At 42.8% G+C, this 16624-nt stretch overlaps 1 protein-coding gene across 1 annotated transcript in view; it reads left to right on the top strand.

The window, feature by feature from the left end:
• The window catches only part of ALK (ALK receptor tyrosine kinase), a 680353-nt gene extending 668001 nt beyond the window's left edge, over window positions 1–12352 (top strand). The window contains exons 28-29 of the mRNA XM_081944717.1: window positions 5691–5781; window positions 6660–12352. Coding sequence (XP_081800843.1) covers window positions 5691–5781; window positions 6660–7331 — 763 coding nt within the window. The 3' untranslated portion in view covers window positions 7332–12352. The remainder of the gene's footprint in view (window positions 1–5690; window positions 5782–6659) is intronic.
• Window positions 12353–16624: the final 4272 nt, after the last annotated feature.

Raw genomic sequence — 16624 nt, 5'->3', positions numbered from 1 at the left:
GTGGTAGGATGCGATCCTGCAGATACCTAGGTCCTATGCCATGGAGCGCTTTAAAGATGGTAATCAGTACCTTGAAACGCACCCGAAAGGCCACAGGTAGCCAGTGCAGCTCGCGCAGGAGAGGTGTTACGTGGGAGTAACGAGTACTTCCCATAATAACCCGCGCGGCTGCGTTCTGAACTAGCTGCAGTCTCCGGATGCGTCCCAAGGGAAGCCCCATGTAGAGAGCATTGCAGTAGTGCAGGCGAGACGTCACCAGCGCATGAGTGACCGTGCGCAGGGCACTCCGGTCCAGTAGGGGGCGCAATTGGCGCACCAGGCGAACCTGGTGGAACGCCCCCCTTGCCACGGCTGCCACATGGTCCTCCATTGACAGCCGGGCATCGAGGAGGACGCCCAAATTGCGCGCCCGCTCCACAGGGGACAGCTGTTCGCCCCCTATGGCCAGCGATGGGGTCAGCTGGCTGAACCGAGGCGCCGGTACCCACAGCCACTCAGTCTTGGAGGGGTTGAGTTTGAGTCTGTTGTCCCCCATCCAGACCCCGACGGCTTCCAAACACCGGGACATCACTTCGACAGCCTCGTTGGGGTGGTTTGGGGTTGAAATATACAGCTGAGTATCATCAGCGTAAAGATGGTACTCAACCCCAAAACCACGGATGATCTCGCCCAGCGGCTTCACATATGCGTTGAACAGGAGAGGCGAGAGGACCGACCCCTGTGGCACCCCACAAGTGAGTGGCCTCAGGGACGACCTCTGCCCCCCTGTCAACACACATTGCTTCCGGTCGGAGAGGTAGGAGCCGAACCACCGCAGAACGGTGCCTCCGACTCCCATCCCCTCCAACCGGCGCAATAGGATACCATGGTCGATGGTATCAAAAGCCGCCGAGAGGTCTAATAGGACAGGGATAGAGGAACAACCCCTATCTCTGGCCCTCCAGAAATCATCAACCAACGCGACCAAGGCTGTCTCAGTGCTGTGCCCGGGTCGGAAGCCGGACTGGCGTGGGTCTAGATAGTCGGATTCGTCTAGGTGTCGTGGAAATTGTTGCGCCACCACATTCTCAACAACCTTTGCCAAAAAGGGGAGGTTGGAGACTGGACGATAATTAGCTAGCTCCATTGGGTCGAGCGAAGGTCTCTTGAGCAAGGGTCTCACCACCGCCTCTTTCAAGGCGGTAGGTAAGTGTCCCTCACCCAATGAGGCGTTCACCAGGCCCAGGAGCCAGCCTCGTGTCACCTCCCAGGCTGCCAGTACCAGCCAGGAGGGGCACGGGTCCGTTAAACATGTGGTAGGTCGCAGCCGTCCACGCAACCTGTCCAAATCCTCGGGGGCAACAGAGTCAAACTCCTCCCAGAATGGTCTCTCAAGACTCGCTGTTGGCAGCTCGTCTGGTCCACTGACGGAGGCCCACCCGTTCCGGATCTGATCGATTTTGTCCTGAAGATATTCTCCAAACTCCTCTGCTCTACCCTGTAAGGGTGTCTCCCGCGCCCCCTGCGATAAAAGGGAGCGGGTCACCCTAAACAGGGCGGCAGGGCGGTTATCCGCGGACGCAATAAGAGCAGCACAGTGTCTACGTTTGGCCGCTCTTATTGCCACAAGGTAAGTCCGCAAATAGGCTCTTACCTGTGTTCGGTCAGATTCGGAGCGTGAGGACCTCCACCTGCTCTCTAGACGTCTCCTGTGGCGCTTCATCACCCTAAGCTCCTCAGTAAACCAAGGAGCCCGGGTGGGTCGATGCCGCAGGAGAGGTCGCAAAGGCGCAACCCGGTCCAAGGCCCCAGTCGTCGCCCTATTCCAGGCAGTCACTAGGTCCTCGGAGCGGGAGCGGGACAAGGCTACAGGAATTGGCCCAAGCTCCGTCTGGAATCTATCAGATTCCATCAGGTGCCTGGGGCGGTACCAGTTTATAGAGTCTGGTTCCGCCTCCTCGCGGTGGGGGATAGCGCCAGGGAAGTCCAGCCGGAGGGATGAGTGGTCTGACCATGACAGGGGCGTGATGACTAAATCCCCTATTCCCAGATCACTCGTCCACTGTTCAGATACAAAAATGAGGTCCAGTGTGTGGCCCCCTTCGTGAGTGGGGCCCTGTACTAATTGGGTCAGGTCCATGGCCGTCATGGAAGCCATGAACTCCCGAGCCACCTCGGAAGCCGCTCCCGTTGACGGCAAGTTGAAGTCCCCCATGACCAAAAGTCTGGGAGTCTCAACTGCCGTCGCTGAGATTAGTTCGAGGAGCTCGGGCAGGGCTGCTGATGCATAGCGAGGAGCCAAGTATACAATCAGCAAGCCCCACTGCCTCCCTGGGCCCCAGTTCACACCAAGGGACTCACACCCGGGTATCTGAGGGACAGTGAACTCCCTCGGCTCTAAACATTCCCGCATAACCACCGCCACCCCTCCACCCTTACCCAGGGCCCGAGGCTGATGGAATGCACGGAAACCCGGTGGGCACATTTCCATGAGGGGTAAACCACCCTTGTGGCCCAACCAGGTCTCCGTTATCCCTGCAAGGTCTAGCTCCCCCTCTGAGATCAACTCATTAATGAGGGGGGCCTTGTTGGTGACAGACCTTGCGTTGCAAAGCATCAGCCGCAGGCCCTGGCTCTGTAGGACCTGTCCACCTAGACTGCAGGGGTTGGTACAAGCGACCGGGCGTAACCAACAGCCGCGGTCTCCCAACCGACCTTGGGATCTTATCCTGTCCTCGCATCCCCTCCTCCCCGCGACCGTTGTAATAGGACAACCCTCTGCTTTAGTGACCTTTATATTCCCCCCCTCCACCGCATCCCCGTCCTTCCTGGACTCACCTGTCTGTCCGGCTCTGGCCCTCCTCCCGGTCTGATTAACCCTCCCCCCCACCCTGGGACCCCCTAAAAAAGATAAAAAACATTTTACTAAAAATCCCCTTAGCTTCCGGTTCCTGCACCTCTCGGGGTCCACGAACCCGTCATCAAGGCGGGCCCTTGAAAGAGCCAAGGGCCATGCCTGCGAGAGAGGGGCCTCCCGCAGGCGGAGCAGGTCTGACCTCGAGTAGATTGTTAAAAACCCAGTGGGGTAAGGGTGCTGGTAATGAAAAGTTGGTAAACGGGGGTTAGAGTCTCAATAGGAAGTAGGAGGCTTCAATGTCCAGATTAGTACTTGGATGAGGGGGGGGGCGGGAAATGATCGAATATCCTCAAGTGGTGAGAGATGGCAGAGATGACAGAAAGGTGGGAGACAGTCCAAAGTGGTTCCAGATGGGGGGGGCGTTCTTGGCCCAGTTGTTCTTGGCCTAGGTAACTGTTCAGGCCTATCCATGGCCCTGAAACAGGGCCTCCAGTGGCCTCCGGTGTTCCAGGCCACCCCCAACCGTTGTTTTATACCTTCGCCCTCACTCCTGGTTTCCATCCAGAACGCCCAGGTGGGCACACTCCACCTTGGCCCCCCACTCGGCGCTCCAAAGTTCTCCACGGATTAGGATAAAGTTCTCCAAAATTCTCCAAGATCGTAAACCATTCGGCGTCCTCTGCTGGCGCCGGCAAGGCCCGGGGGGGGGGGCATGGGAGCAGCCAGGATACGGCAGAATACCACAGAGGAGTCCCTGGCAGCAGCGCCACTCTTTCCACTCGTCCCGCTGCCGCAGCCGTCTCCAACTGCCTCTCCCAGTTGCCTCCCAGCCTTATTCTCCTCCCCGGTGCCTCGTTCTTCTCCCCGGTGCCTTTTTTCGCCGCCAGCGCAATCCTCATGCCGCGCTGCGCTGCGCGCGCCGCCGCCATTGCTTCCCAGCTGTTCCCCCGGCCGTTTACAGCCTTCCGTTCCTCCTTTTCCTCCAATCTCCCCCGACCACCCTGGCGGGCCAAAACGAGTTCCATAAATGCATGCCAAAGATTAAGTAGCTTTAGTTTCTAGTTTTCCCCCCAGTTATGTTTAGATATAGTCAGTCAGACTCATATGCAGGGCATCTGTCTGATAAAACAAGTAATGTTAGAAACAAAGGGCTGTGATGTAGAGCAGGGATCTCCAACCTTGGCAACTTTAAGGCTTGTGGACTTCAACCCAGAATTCATCAGCCAGCTTTGAAGTCCACAAGTCTTAAAGTTGCCAAAGTTGGAGACCTCTGATGGAGAGAGCTCCTTTCTTTGGTACTAAGCAATCAGCATTGAGAGAGTATTGAAAATAAGCTATTTAGGGAGTTTCTTATTGTCTAGAAATTTGTGGTAATTCTGTACCACTTGAGTTCCACCAAACTTAAAATACAATTTTGTCTCAGAATCAGCATCTGGAATAAGAGATTCATTATTCATTAGGAATAGGATGGTTGTTCTTGCTTGATTCAAGAGATGCCCATTTTTGATGAATAGTCTCAGCCACCATAGTCCATCCTAATCAATACTCTGTTATTCAAAATTCTTATTCTCTAAAATTAATGAAATTCCCTTTCTTGTAAATAATGTAAATTTAATTTATTTAATTACAGATAACTGTATAGATGTATAGTATAAATAAGTTCATGTTTCTAAGAAATTGCTAATCAAAAATTCCACATTTTTTTCTTATATAGATAGATGTTAGATATCTAGTTTGTGTAGTGATTAAACCTCAGTCTAGAAAACAGGAGATCATGAGTTCTAGTCCAACCTTAGGCACAAAGCTAGGTGGGTGACCTTGGCCCATTCACTTTCTAAGAAAATGGTAATGGCAAGCTATTTCTGAAAATCTTGCCAGAAAATGTCAGGGAATGTCAGAAAACCCAGGCAATTGCCAGGAGTCAACTGTGACTCAAAGACACACACACACACACACACACACCACACACACACACACACACACATGTGTTGTGGCCCAGCAGGAGCCGTTGGAGTTGCCACCAGATTCCGACAGCAAGGGTCCCTCTGAGTCGGCTCAAGAGAAGGTGGGGGACCCTGGACAGGGTTCCGACGCTGAGCAGGGCGCAGAGAGGTTGGTTGGCCACCAGGGGGCGCCTGAGGCATGGAGCAGTGGTGAAAGCCAAAGGAAGGGGGCTCCTGATGTCATGCCTTGGTGCAGTGGGGAGGAGTCACAGGACAGTGAGTCAGACATCAGCAGTGAGCTATTAGATGCTCGTTACCGACGTGCTACCCGGCGTAAGAAGCAATTGAGCAATTACAGGAGGTAATGGCTCTCAGCTGCTAATAATTAGACACCTCTCCAGAGTATAAAGGGACTGCTTGTGGACACACCCTTTGCAGGAATCAACTGATCATTGGAGTTGGAGAAGCTCAGATCTGTGTCGTACTTTGGCAGGCTGGATTGCTGCCAAAGGGTTTACCTGGATTACTGCCCAGAGTGCTATCTTGACCTTGGCAGGCTGGATTACTGCCAAGGTGGAACCTGTATGTCAATAAACATCTGGAAGAGACTTTGTGTCGGAGTGTCTTGGTATACAAGAGGAGGGGGTCAGAACACACACGTATGTTATTTGGGCAATATCCCAATAATAGTCTAGATTAAGCATCTAGTTTTAGCCAGTTTTAATCAAGCAATGGCTGAATGCCATTCTATTGATATCATTCAAATTGCAGTTATGATGCTAGTTGACAAGGATCAAAAATTCATTTTTGAATGGTTAACATAAAAAATGTCATTGTGATATTGTTTCCTCTTATGCTGTGACAAACTGAATGTCAACCTTTAGTGCCATTTTCTCCTTCTACTGTTGTAGATATCGAATAATGACCCAATGCTGGCAACACCAGCCAGAAGACAGGCCAGACTTTGCCATTGTTCTGGAGAGAATTGAATACTGCACCCAGGTAACCATTTATCTCAAACTCCATCACTGTGTGTAACATGGTGCAGGAGAAGACGAAAGGGAAACATGCGAAGCCTACTGAATATAGTATACTGATAATGTCTTTTTCTCAAATTTCTGGCCTTGCAGCCCTCACTTAGCAAAACAAGTGGGGAATTAATGAAAGAATAGTTCAAACCATCTCACAACCACATAAATCCATCCATATCTAAAAGAGATGATTAGCTATGATAGATACTTATCTAGGGCCTTTATTGTCCTTCTTAAATAGACAATATTTGCACAGACCTGTAAGTCTTCAGTACACCTGGAGTTAATTGTATTTGGTTTCCCCAAACTAGACTAATGTTTTTTTGGCTGCTAGTGTAGGCACAACTTGAAGTCATTGTACCAGAAAAGGCTACATTCTAGAAATATACTCCAGATTCACCTATACCCATCCGACATCATATTCTCTTACATGTTTAATACACTCAAAATGGGTAAAGGTTTTAAAAAACAGAACCCGACATAATCAGAGTAGTTATATCCCCTGCATACGTTTCAAAGACAGTCTTATCTTCTTTTAGATGTACTTGGTGGTCCTCCTGATGCTGCAAATCAGAAGTACAGGGAAGAGTTTGTCTCTCTTTTTCCACCCAATCCTAATACTATATATCTGGGAAAAAAATTGTTTTGTTTTAATCAGTTCCTATCGTTTCAATATTCCATTAAATACAACATGCTGCTTAGCAGTGGGGTTGATCAACCGCAGTGAGATTGTGCACACTTCAAAAATTATTTGAATAAAGTTCTTTGGATCATCTATCTTCTTAAGAGTGTTTTAAGCATAACTAGAAGATAAATACATGTTGAACTACTGTCTCTCCTTCCCTATAGGATCCTGATGTCATCAATACGGTTCTGCCTGTGGAGTATGGTCCCTGCATTGAAGAAGAAGAAAAGGTTCCTGTGCGTCCTGAAGATCCTGAAGCAATTCCTCCTCTGTTAGTGTTGCCGCAGCGAGAGAAAAAGGCTGCTGAGCAGCTCCTGCCTTCCCCGTCCTCTCTCCCTTTTGTCATTCCAGCAGGAAAAGCTCTCATGAAAGCAGCTGCTGTTGAGCCAATTACCCAGGTTAACATCCAGACTTCCCTCGAAGGGGGGCATGTCAACATGGCGTACACTCAATCAATTCCTGCAACAGAGCTCCACAAAACCCGGGGATCCAGAAATAAGCCTACCAACCTCTGGAACCCAACATATGGCTCTTGGTTTTCAGAGAAGCCGGTTGTCCAAAAGACTTCTCCGCTGGAAAAAGAGGCAACAGAGCAGGAAGATTCAAGGCATGAAGGCAGCTGTACTTTGGGGCCCAGCATAATGGCTGGAAGGCTGCCAAGTTCTTCCCTTCTTCTAGAACCATCTTCACTTACAGCCAGTGTTAAGGAAGTGCCTCTCTTCAGGCTTCGCCATTTTCCTTGTGGCAATGTTAACTATGGCTACCAACAGCAAGGCCTTCCCTTGGAAACCTCAGCCCCACCTCTGTGCCAGCAGTTACGAGGACCTTCACCTTAGGAACGAGCTCAATCAATCTCTAATCTTCTTGACTTTCTTCCCATGTGACTCGTGAGCCTTGGCACAAACTTCAGTGTCAACCATATAGCAACCACGAGAACAGAACAAATTCCCTTCTGTTATGTGCCAATCTGCTCTGAAGTGCCATCATCCCGGAAGCTTTTTTTTAAAATCTCTTAATAAGTTTCAATATATCAGTGCTCCTTTATATACACACCTACACAATCACACCTTTAAACCCACACAACTCTCTGAGATAATAATCACTATTACAAGCAAGGCCCTGTCCTCAATTGCATAATATCACTTGCATGGTTGTTTGCTATGGCCTTTCCTGTGTGCTGCTTCCTCTTAGTTGTTTATATGCCATTTCAAAACTCACTGGCCAAGTGTTTAATGTTTAGGGATTTTCTATACTGCCAAACAATATTTTGGATGTCCTCATGATTTCAGAGAAGGTAGGGAAATGTTGACCTGTCAAAAGGCAAAGTCACATAACATGGACTCTGAAAGAGCTCATATTTAAAAAGCATCATAGCTACCACATGCATGCAAAACTATGGAGATCTAGCATCAGAATAGCTAAATGTGTCAATGTCACTCCTTTTATTCTGTAGTGGAAATTGCAGAAAGTGAAATGGATTACCTTGGCAAGGCAGTAAAAATGCTCTCCTTTTTCCATCCATTGTGATCATTGGCTGGCAACAGTTGAGGAGTTAAATCTAACCCTTATCTTTCAGCATGTATTCCTGTCATTGATGGATCTGCCAAAATGTGGCAGATGAACAAAGGATTATCAAGATAGTAAAGGCCAGATTGCATACTACTGGAACTCTCATTATGTCACTGTCATTATATCATTGCTGATGGCAAAGCTTGGCAATCAGAGGAAGAGAGTCCTTTGGTTTGAATATCAATTCTTCCAGGGTGTTAATATACTAATTATTATAATACACACAGTAGTTTAGGAACCAAGCCAAAGGCTTTTATAGAACAAGAATTTAGGAGAAAGGGGTGTTAGAAAATTCTCACTGCCCATTTTTCAAAGCAGATGTAATATATACAGTACATATACTGATAAATTAGGACTTAAAACAATAATTATATTACAATTCAGCATGTCATAGAGCCACAATCCAACGTGCGATTAGTTGCCAAAATTGTACCTACACAATAATACCTACTGGGTGAAAAAGCTAAAGAGATGGTGATGCCTGTAGTATGAAAATATTGATACAAATGAAGATGTTAACATTGTTCCAAGCAGATAAACCAGCACATAGAGCCAGAGGTGCTATTCAGGTGTGCAACTTTCGACCACTTTTCTAGCTTAAGTGAAAAAAAGTAGTATATTATGTGGTACTAGTAGTATCTTATGCTGACCCAATCTTTGCATCACTGTAAATGAAGACCAATTTGTGCCTCCTGTCTTTGTTTTAAGATCCTAATAAACAAATGGAGCTTTAGTTCTGTGCAATTTGCATTGCATAAGATCATTAATTTCATTAGGCCTTATTTGCAAATGAAGATGAATGATCTTCCTCAATGAAAGTAAATGTCATTGACTGTCAGTGGCTCTTGGCTTGCTGTAATAACAGTCCACAGAAATTGCTCTATAAATTAGGCAAATAGAACATTTATTAACCCATCCCATTGACAGAATATCATGGTCCTACCAGGAAATAACCAAGAATCTTAAAATATAAAGTGAGGCTGGCTTTCTCTCTGCTCTGAACAACCTCTTATAATCATTTTTACATAGGCAGACCCATGTTCTGTAGTTGAGTCAGCTTAAATTAGTAAGTATGTGGGTTTCCTACTTGACATTTCTACTTGCACACAGCAAAAACCCCATTCTTTGTGAGAATTGTTCCTTATACTGATAAGACCAGTGATTACCAAACCAATCAACAGTTACATTCCTTCCTGCCTTCACAAGAGGGGAAAGGGGGGGGGGGGCTTAATTGCAAGAGTATGAGAAATTGGACAAGATATTTTACCACACAGTAATTGCTTCTACATAACAGTATCATCTGAAAGAAAGAAATTTACAGGAATAAGTATGAAGTTTCTCTCCTGAAAATTTGGGCAAGAAACAGTCCAAGGAACACATTTTTCAAATCCAGGAGTACATTAAATTACAATGAAATTTAAGGTTGCAACAGAATTCTAGCAAGTACCTTACTTGCAAATAAGATACTTATATATAAGCAATTATGGTGGCAAAATTGTTACCTATTTTCTCACACACTTATTGTTTAAGAAGCAGTTTGTTCTGTGAAGATGGAACAGGATGTACCAGATGATCATTTTGTTTGATGCTAATCTTATCACTGTGATTCCTGTTTGATTCAGCTCAGGATACTTAAAAGCAGAGTTCTGGATTCTGTAAAATACAGAATACAATACTGAAGCAGGTTGTGATGTTGCAGTGACTATACCAAACCTCATGTCATAGCTTATTTGTGTACTTATGTAGCTGTGTGTGCGGTACCCTTGTTTTGCCTCTTCCATTAGCCAAGAATTTATTTGGAATATTAATTATAGTTTTAGTATATGCCAGAATTCATAGAAAGTTCCACAAACCAGTAGCCATTCTTATCTTCCCAGCAAAAGGCCCTCAATGGTGTAAGTTTGCACCCTTGAAAAATCATTATACTGAGATGTGGTTGCTTAAGATTATTGTCCTCAACACTGGAAGTCTTTAAGAAGATGTTGGATAGCCATGTATCTGGAACGGTATAGGGTTTCCTGCCTAGGCAGGGGGTTGGACTAGAAAACCTCCAAGATCCCTTCCAACTCTGCTATTGTATTGTATTGTATTGTGTATAAGATGGTAAGCCATATAATTCTCTAAAGAAATAAATTTATCTTGATGCTTGCAAAACTTACAAACCTCATCATGAATAGAATCTTGAGTCTTTCCACAGCAGTTATTTATCAAGGACATAGCTGGAAAAGTTTAGTTGACAAGCCTGTTAAGTATCTAGTACAAAGTGCATCATCAAGCATTTAAGGTACACCACAGACTAGCATCAAATGCTATGCCAGGGACAGCAAACAGACCACAACTGAAGCTGTAAGACCATTACAAATACATGGAAATCATGCTGATCTATAACATAGTGTTCCCCAAGAATAACCCCCACCTGGGCAGAAGTCACTTTCAATAACTTCTATGGTCAAAGTGGCAAGTTTAGGAAAGAGCTGAAGGAATATATCACACAATTTGCCTTTTATCTGATCAGAGATGCAAATCTCTTTCCGAAGCCTGAGCTCTGAAGCTATATGGAAAACATACATTCATGCTTCCCTAGCTTGAAGTCTTACAGGGAAAAACAATGAGCAAAAAATGAATGGGGTTGCTGCAAAGTCTTGATGTTTATACACAAGTTGTTGCACTGCAGCAGAAGAGAAGCACCACACAGAGAGAGAGTAGTTCCCCCATAATTACAGTTGGGAGAAAAGTATAGTTATAGGAAAATCGATGAAGCAGAGGCAAGGAGAAACTAGGATCCCTAATCTACTGTATTTATGGTATGAGTCATTTCTCCAATTATTCTCCCTTAACATCTGTCTTGATGGCTGCCTCCAAAACATTGTTAATTTCTTTGCCTCAAGTAATAAGCTTAATTAAATGGTACTAGAACACCATTGGAAGGTTCCTTCTTTCAGAACTGTCCTATATGAACAGGATAAAATGAATTACAGATCAACTACTGATTTATCATAATACTACCAGTCAACCTCTTAGTTTTTTATCCCATGTGAGCCCAGAGTAAAATTAAGATAGAATTGGAATTTGCTTTGCTTTGCAATATAGCAACTTTAAAAAATAATAATAGGCGTAAAGCAAACTTGTTGAGCACCGTGAGAAGTGTCTGGCTCAGTGGAACTCCAGTATCACACTAGAAAAGCCAACCTTGAACTGTACTTTCCATTCATTTGGAGGTTTGAACAACATATTAGCAGAACAACAGGTTAAATAAGGTAGAATGGGGTCATGTTCGTGGGTAAGACTAAAGAAGGCCATGGTCCTAGATCCACAGCTACAGCCACATTTGTACAGCCTTTCTTCAGGTTCTGAAATTCAGGAAGACTATTCTCTTTGTGGTAAAGGGAGTGGAATTCTAACATAGGTTCAAGGGATGCTGCAAAAAAGGATGGTACATTCAAACAGAACATCTTTTTCCCCCTCCATTTTGTCTGGAATGACTGCTGTTGGTATAAGTTTTACATTGCATCTCTCCTCTGGTATTAGATGCATGCGAAGTCAAGATAGAAAGCATATTGCAAAAATTAGCCTGTTTTTCATGGGATGTACTCTTGAAGTGGACATGCATAAAAGTGCCGCAACACACAACAGAACATACAGTGAATGCATTTATTTCCTTTCATTCTAAATCTACAAATTTAGGCCGGGGGAATGTAGTTTTGCTGGGCTCATTCTGCAGTGCACAATAGCTGCTGTTCTTTAAGAATTCCCTTTCAGATATCTGCTTCTGTAAGTGAAGCCATCAAGCTATGTCCAAACTTTGAATAAGTAATACCATTTCAAAGGCCTTTTGCAGTTACACCTGGATGTCTCAACCCTCTGTGCCTCTCTTTGTCTGTATTAGAGCTTTGTCATTAGGAATGTGATTCATGTTTGTACAGAAGCTTGTGCAACATTACTCATAAATCAAGGGCCTATGCATTTCAGGGATCCTTCTCGAAAATCAAATACTAATATATGGTCATTACATATTTTCTATTGTATTTGTATTGTAATCGAGTGTAGTGAACCTAAAGGCATGAAAATAAAATGACTGTAAAGGAAGACGTGTTCAGTGGTGTATTATCTTCACAACTAAAACATTACTGTTACTGGAATATGAAATACATTTCGTCAGTATATAAAAGTCAAGCAATTGTTAAATACCTAACAATAATTCTAACAAGGAATGGAAATTTGAATAGAAAGCTTGCTATTAACTTAAGAAATGCCAAATTGATTGAACTAGATTAGTAGTAATTCAGGTTATGAGGGCCAGAAGTTAAAATCTGTGCTAGTTAGAGGGGAGCTATTCATTTTAAATGAGGGCTAGTTTGGTATAGTGGTGAAAGAATTGGGTTAGAAACTGCAAGTTATAGTTACACCTTAGGCACAAAAGGTGACTTTGGGCCAGTTGTTTTCTAAACCCTAGGAAGGAGGCAATGGCAAACTACTTTTGAAAAAACTTGCCAGAAAGCTGCAGGGAGTTGTCCAAGCAGCCTCCAAGAATCAGAAGAAATAAAATATCTTAAATAGGATGGGACAACTGTTCTAAATATACTATGTAAAAAAAAAAAAACCTTGCAAAACCTTACATCCTGTAACATCACATCATTATGAATTGATTTTAATCTAAAGAAAAATTGTTATTTAGGCTTACTAGAATAATAGACAGACCAAACCATTACCACTCTTTTGTTACAGTATTATTTCTTGGTGATTATACTTGGCCGTCATAGTAGAACCATTTTCCCTTCTAAGCTGCACTTAAGCTTAACATGATTCCAACAGAATTGAAGTCACAAAGGCATTGTGGGTGATTATTTGATTTTTTAAAAAAAAAAACCTAACTCTTCAAAGGGAAAAAGTGGTCACTTGTGTTTAGTCAATTATCACACCAGAGGTTTTTTGTTGTTGTTGAAATGTTATATTTTTGACAGTTGCTGAAATGTTTTGATCAAGTGTACTTTTATGTATTAGTGACCTGAATTATCAATGTTTTACTGCCTTTACAAATATTCTATCTGGCATCAAAACTAATTACAATTTAGAAAGTAAAGTTACATTTTAATGTCATTCATTCATACAGTATATTTCCACACAATGCCCCAAAGGCAGCTTAGTTAGTCTTGTACATTTCAATTTTATACTTACTTTCAACAATTGGAATTATTGCTGATACAGTGTAAAACATGAACATCTAAAGCACTCCCACACTAATCATTAGAGAGTTTGCTCTAGTCTAGAAGTTAAGCTGTTGGACTAGGAGCAGGGAAACCTGAGTCTTTATAATGAGACATGGAAGTTGACTGAACAGCCTTGTACCATTCACTTTCTTTAAGCCCTAGGAAGTAATGTTAAAACACTTACAAAAATATTGCCCAGACCACTGGTTCTCAACTTGTGGTCTACAAAACCTTGGGGGGGGGGGGGACACAATGTCATCACAGGGGGTCTAAGAAGGTTTGAAGAAATGTTATGATTTAAATATTGAGTTACGTTTTGGGGCTCCATGGCCACAAACTGTATTTAAAGGGGATCCGTGATGAAGAAAAGATTGAGAACCACTGGCCTAGATTGCATGTACTTGCAACTGTAGTTGCCAGGAGTCAACAATGAGTTGAAAGCAAGCAAGCAACCAAAAAATAATATATGGCTTCAAGGAATACTCAAAATATCTAAGGGATTCCACAAAACTCCAGTTTGAGTGTGTCTGATGTAACAGGCTCCATTTTTCTGAAATTATATATCAATCAAACTGAATTATGAAATCTTAAATCCTGGATTGAATTATCAGGGGCAAACCCACTGGAAATCAATGGGCAGTTAGTCTTCTGAAATTCTTTCTGCATGGCTTAGCAATTATTTTCAGAAGTATCATGGTGGCAACATTTAACTTTGTGGTTATGATTCACTCTTTCAGTTTTTAGCATGTACTTTATTAATTTAATTTAGCTTCCTAGTACACCTACACTGATTTATTATTAGTTGGCAAATAAGAAATTATACTTAATCTAATTTAGATCAAACAAGTAATAACAAAGTTACCTCTTCAGAGTTGAGCCAAGTTATAAGCCAAGGAAAGTACTATATTATATTATAAAGCCACATTTTCTGATAATTTTATCTGATGAAACCACACTAGTTGCTGCATTCCATTGAGTATACATACCAGGGCTGTTTATATGCTTTGAAAATAATTTGGAAAAAATGCTTAAGGTCTGGCACAGGTTCAAGCCTTTTCTACTATTCAATAATGCAAGTCTACTTTTTCAGGGTTCTGTGTTAAGTCTGAAAAAAGTTGCAGTGCTCATTAAAGTCTGAAGTACTTTTTTTCAAATTATTGCCCCAAAGTGTTCATCTTTAGTACAAGGTATGTATACTTGCATAGAAATTATATCGAAATTTTTCTGTAATAAGAAGTTTGTCTAAAAATATATGGTGCAATCCTATACTAAACTGGGAATAATTTACACTAAACTCAGCAGGGTTTGTTATTATGTAGAAAATTGCACTCATTAACATTCTGAGAAAGTGAATAATGAGATTGAAGCAAACTATTATTACAATCACCAGAGTAATGATAATAGAGGGATATAAATGTAACAAATTACAGTGATAATCTGTAAATACTGCAAAAAATACACTAATAATTGATCACAGAATTGTTGCACCAAAAAGTATCAATACACGTTTACTCTTTAATTAAGCATTTCCCTGGAAGCTTTATTAGTCAAATACGAAGAGGGTGAAAGAGAAATGTAATGCAAAAGATACAGTATACAAGGAATGCATAACACTTTTATGTTTAACATCAAGGTATCTATGGACCAATTAAATCATTAACAAGGTTTTTCATTGAGGGGGGTGCTCAGTGAGAACTTTGGAACCTGGAACTTTGAGAGCATGTTTTGTGCAATATTATAAAACAGATGTGACCATGGGACCGGTCATGATGAAGACCTTACCTGAAGGCAAACAAGGCCCTGAACTATGCTGGATCTCTGTGGAGCCCAAAGGCACTGTTGGAAATACAGATAATGTAATGAGGCTGGTGTTGTGTGGCATGTTAGTTTGCCATTTATTGTGCTTGACTAAAAGAATCTTTGAATTCAAGTGGGGTGAATTGCCTAATGAGCACCAAGGAGCATATCAGTGATTGCATTGTTGCTCTTGAGTTTCTTTGAGATTTCAGGTTTTACAGACATAAATGGAATTTTTGCACATCTGCTTTATTTTGAATTACTGGTGGCGGCACCACTTTCGCAATCATAAGGCAGCTGCTTCTTTTCCTAGGCTTTATGATTGATATAGTAACCTGTTTCACACACATATACATGTACAACTCTTGAATCTCAAAAAGCATATGAGCTCCATGAGCTCTGAAAAGGATTTAGCTGATTAGAAGAGAGGAGCTTTGCACACACACCCATGTACACTAAACACCTCTTTCAAAGGGTTTTGTACAACCATGCTTAGTAACAACCATTTCTAGCAATATAAATAACAAAATAAAATTTAACTATTAAGAAAGCTAATGATGAATTAGGAAATATCAAGCATCAAGGTGCAACTTCATCCTTAAATTCCTTAACTACTTTTTACATGATCTTACAACAAAAAATAAGCTTATAACTATATTATATAACTATTCCCCTTAGTCAAAAGTATTCATTAACGAGAGTAACGGTGTTGCTATATCAAGAGAAATATAGATCAGGAAAATTTCTTCTAGCAAAGCTGAAAGTATCATAAACATTTTATACAGAGTAAATAAATCTTGTCAAAAGTCCTTAACGATGCTTTAAATTGTTATGGTTTTAAGTGCAGTTTGACAAGATGCTTCATTTAGAAGAAATAAACCATTTGCTGGTTTCTTTGGCTTTTCATTTATATATATATGGATAAGACTCCTGCCTAAGATATATACAGCCCGGGTTCTAATCCCAGTAAGGGTATGGCTAGCTGATGAGAGCTAATTAGCTCGAAATAGATCTATCCTAGTCTCCCTTTATTTATTTATCAGTACAATTACAATCAGTACAATTACAATTACAATATATATACCGTATTTTTCAGAGTATAAGACGCACCGGAGTATAAGAAGCACCAAGATTTTGAAGAGGTAAATTTTAAAAAAATGTTTTTGCCCTCCCCAGCTCCTAGCACTCTGCAGGCATCTGAAAGCATCTGCACACCCCATTTTTTTGTGAAAAATGGGGCATGCAGAGAGTTTGGGAGGCCTGCAAAGTGCTTCTGGGGGCCAGGGAGGGCAAATATGTGACGTGTGGGTGCTTGATCTTCTTAAAGAGTATCGATCTCAAATCCACTTTTTTCTACCCCTCCCACAGCAGGGCAGGACTAAACATCTCTCTCTGCGGTTTATTTTTCCCTCCCTTCCCTCGGACTAGCAGTGACGGTAAGCCGCTTGGCCCAAGGAATGGCGGTCGGCTCGCTTCTTCTCTTCAGTGAGGAGGGAAAGACTTGCGGGAGCTGCTGAATGGCTGCTGCTGCGCTGGACTGAGAACGGCCCTTTGGA

The sequence above is a fragment of the Natrix helvetica genome (assembly GCF_964273705.1).
Source record: "Natrix helvetica genome assembly, chromosome: 2".
NCBI lineage: Eukaryota > Metazoa > Chordata > Lepidosauria > Squamata > Natricidae > Natrix > Natrix helvetica.
Note: the sequence above shows the minus strand (reverse complement) of the source record. Positions and strands in the feature narration are given on the sequence as shown.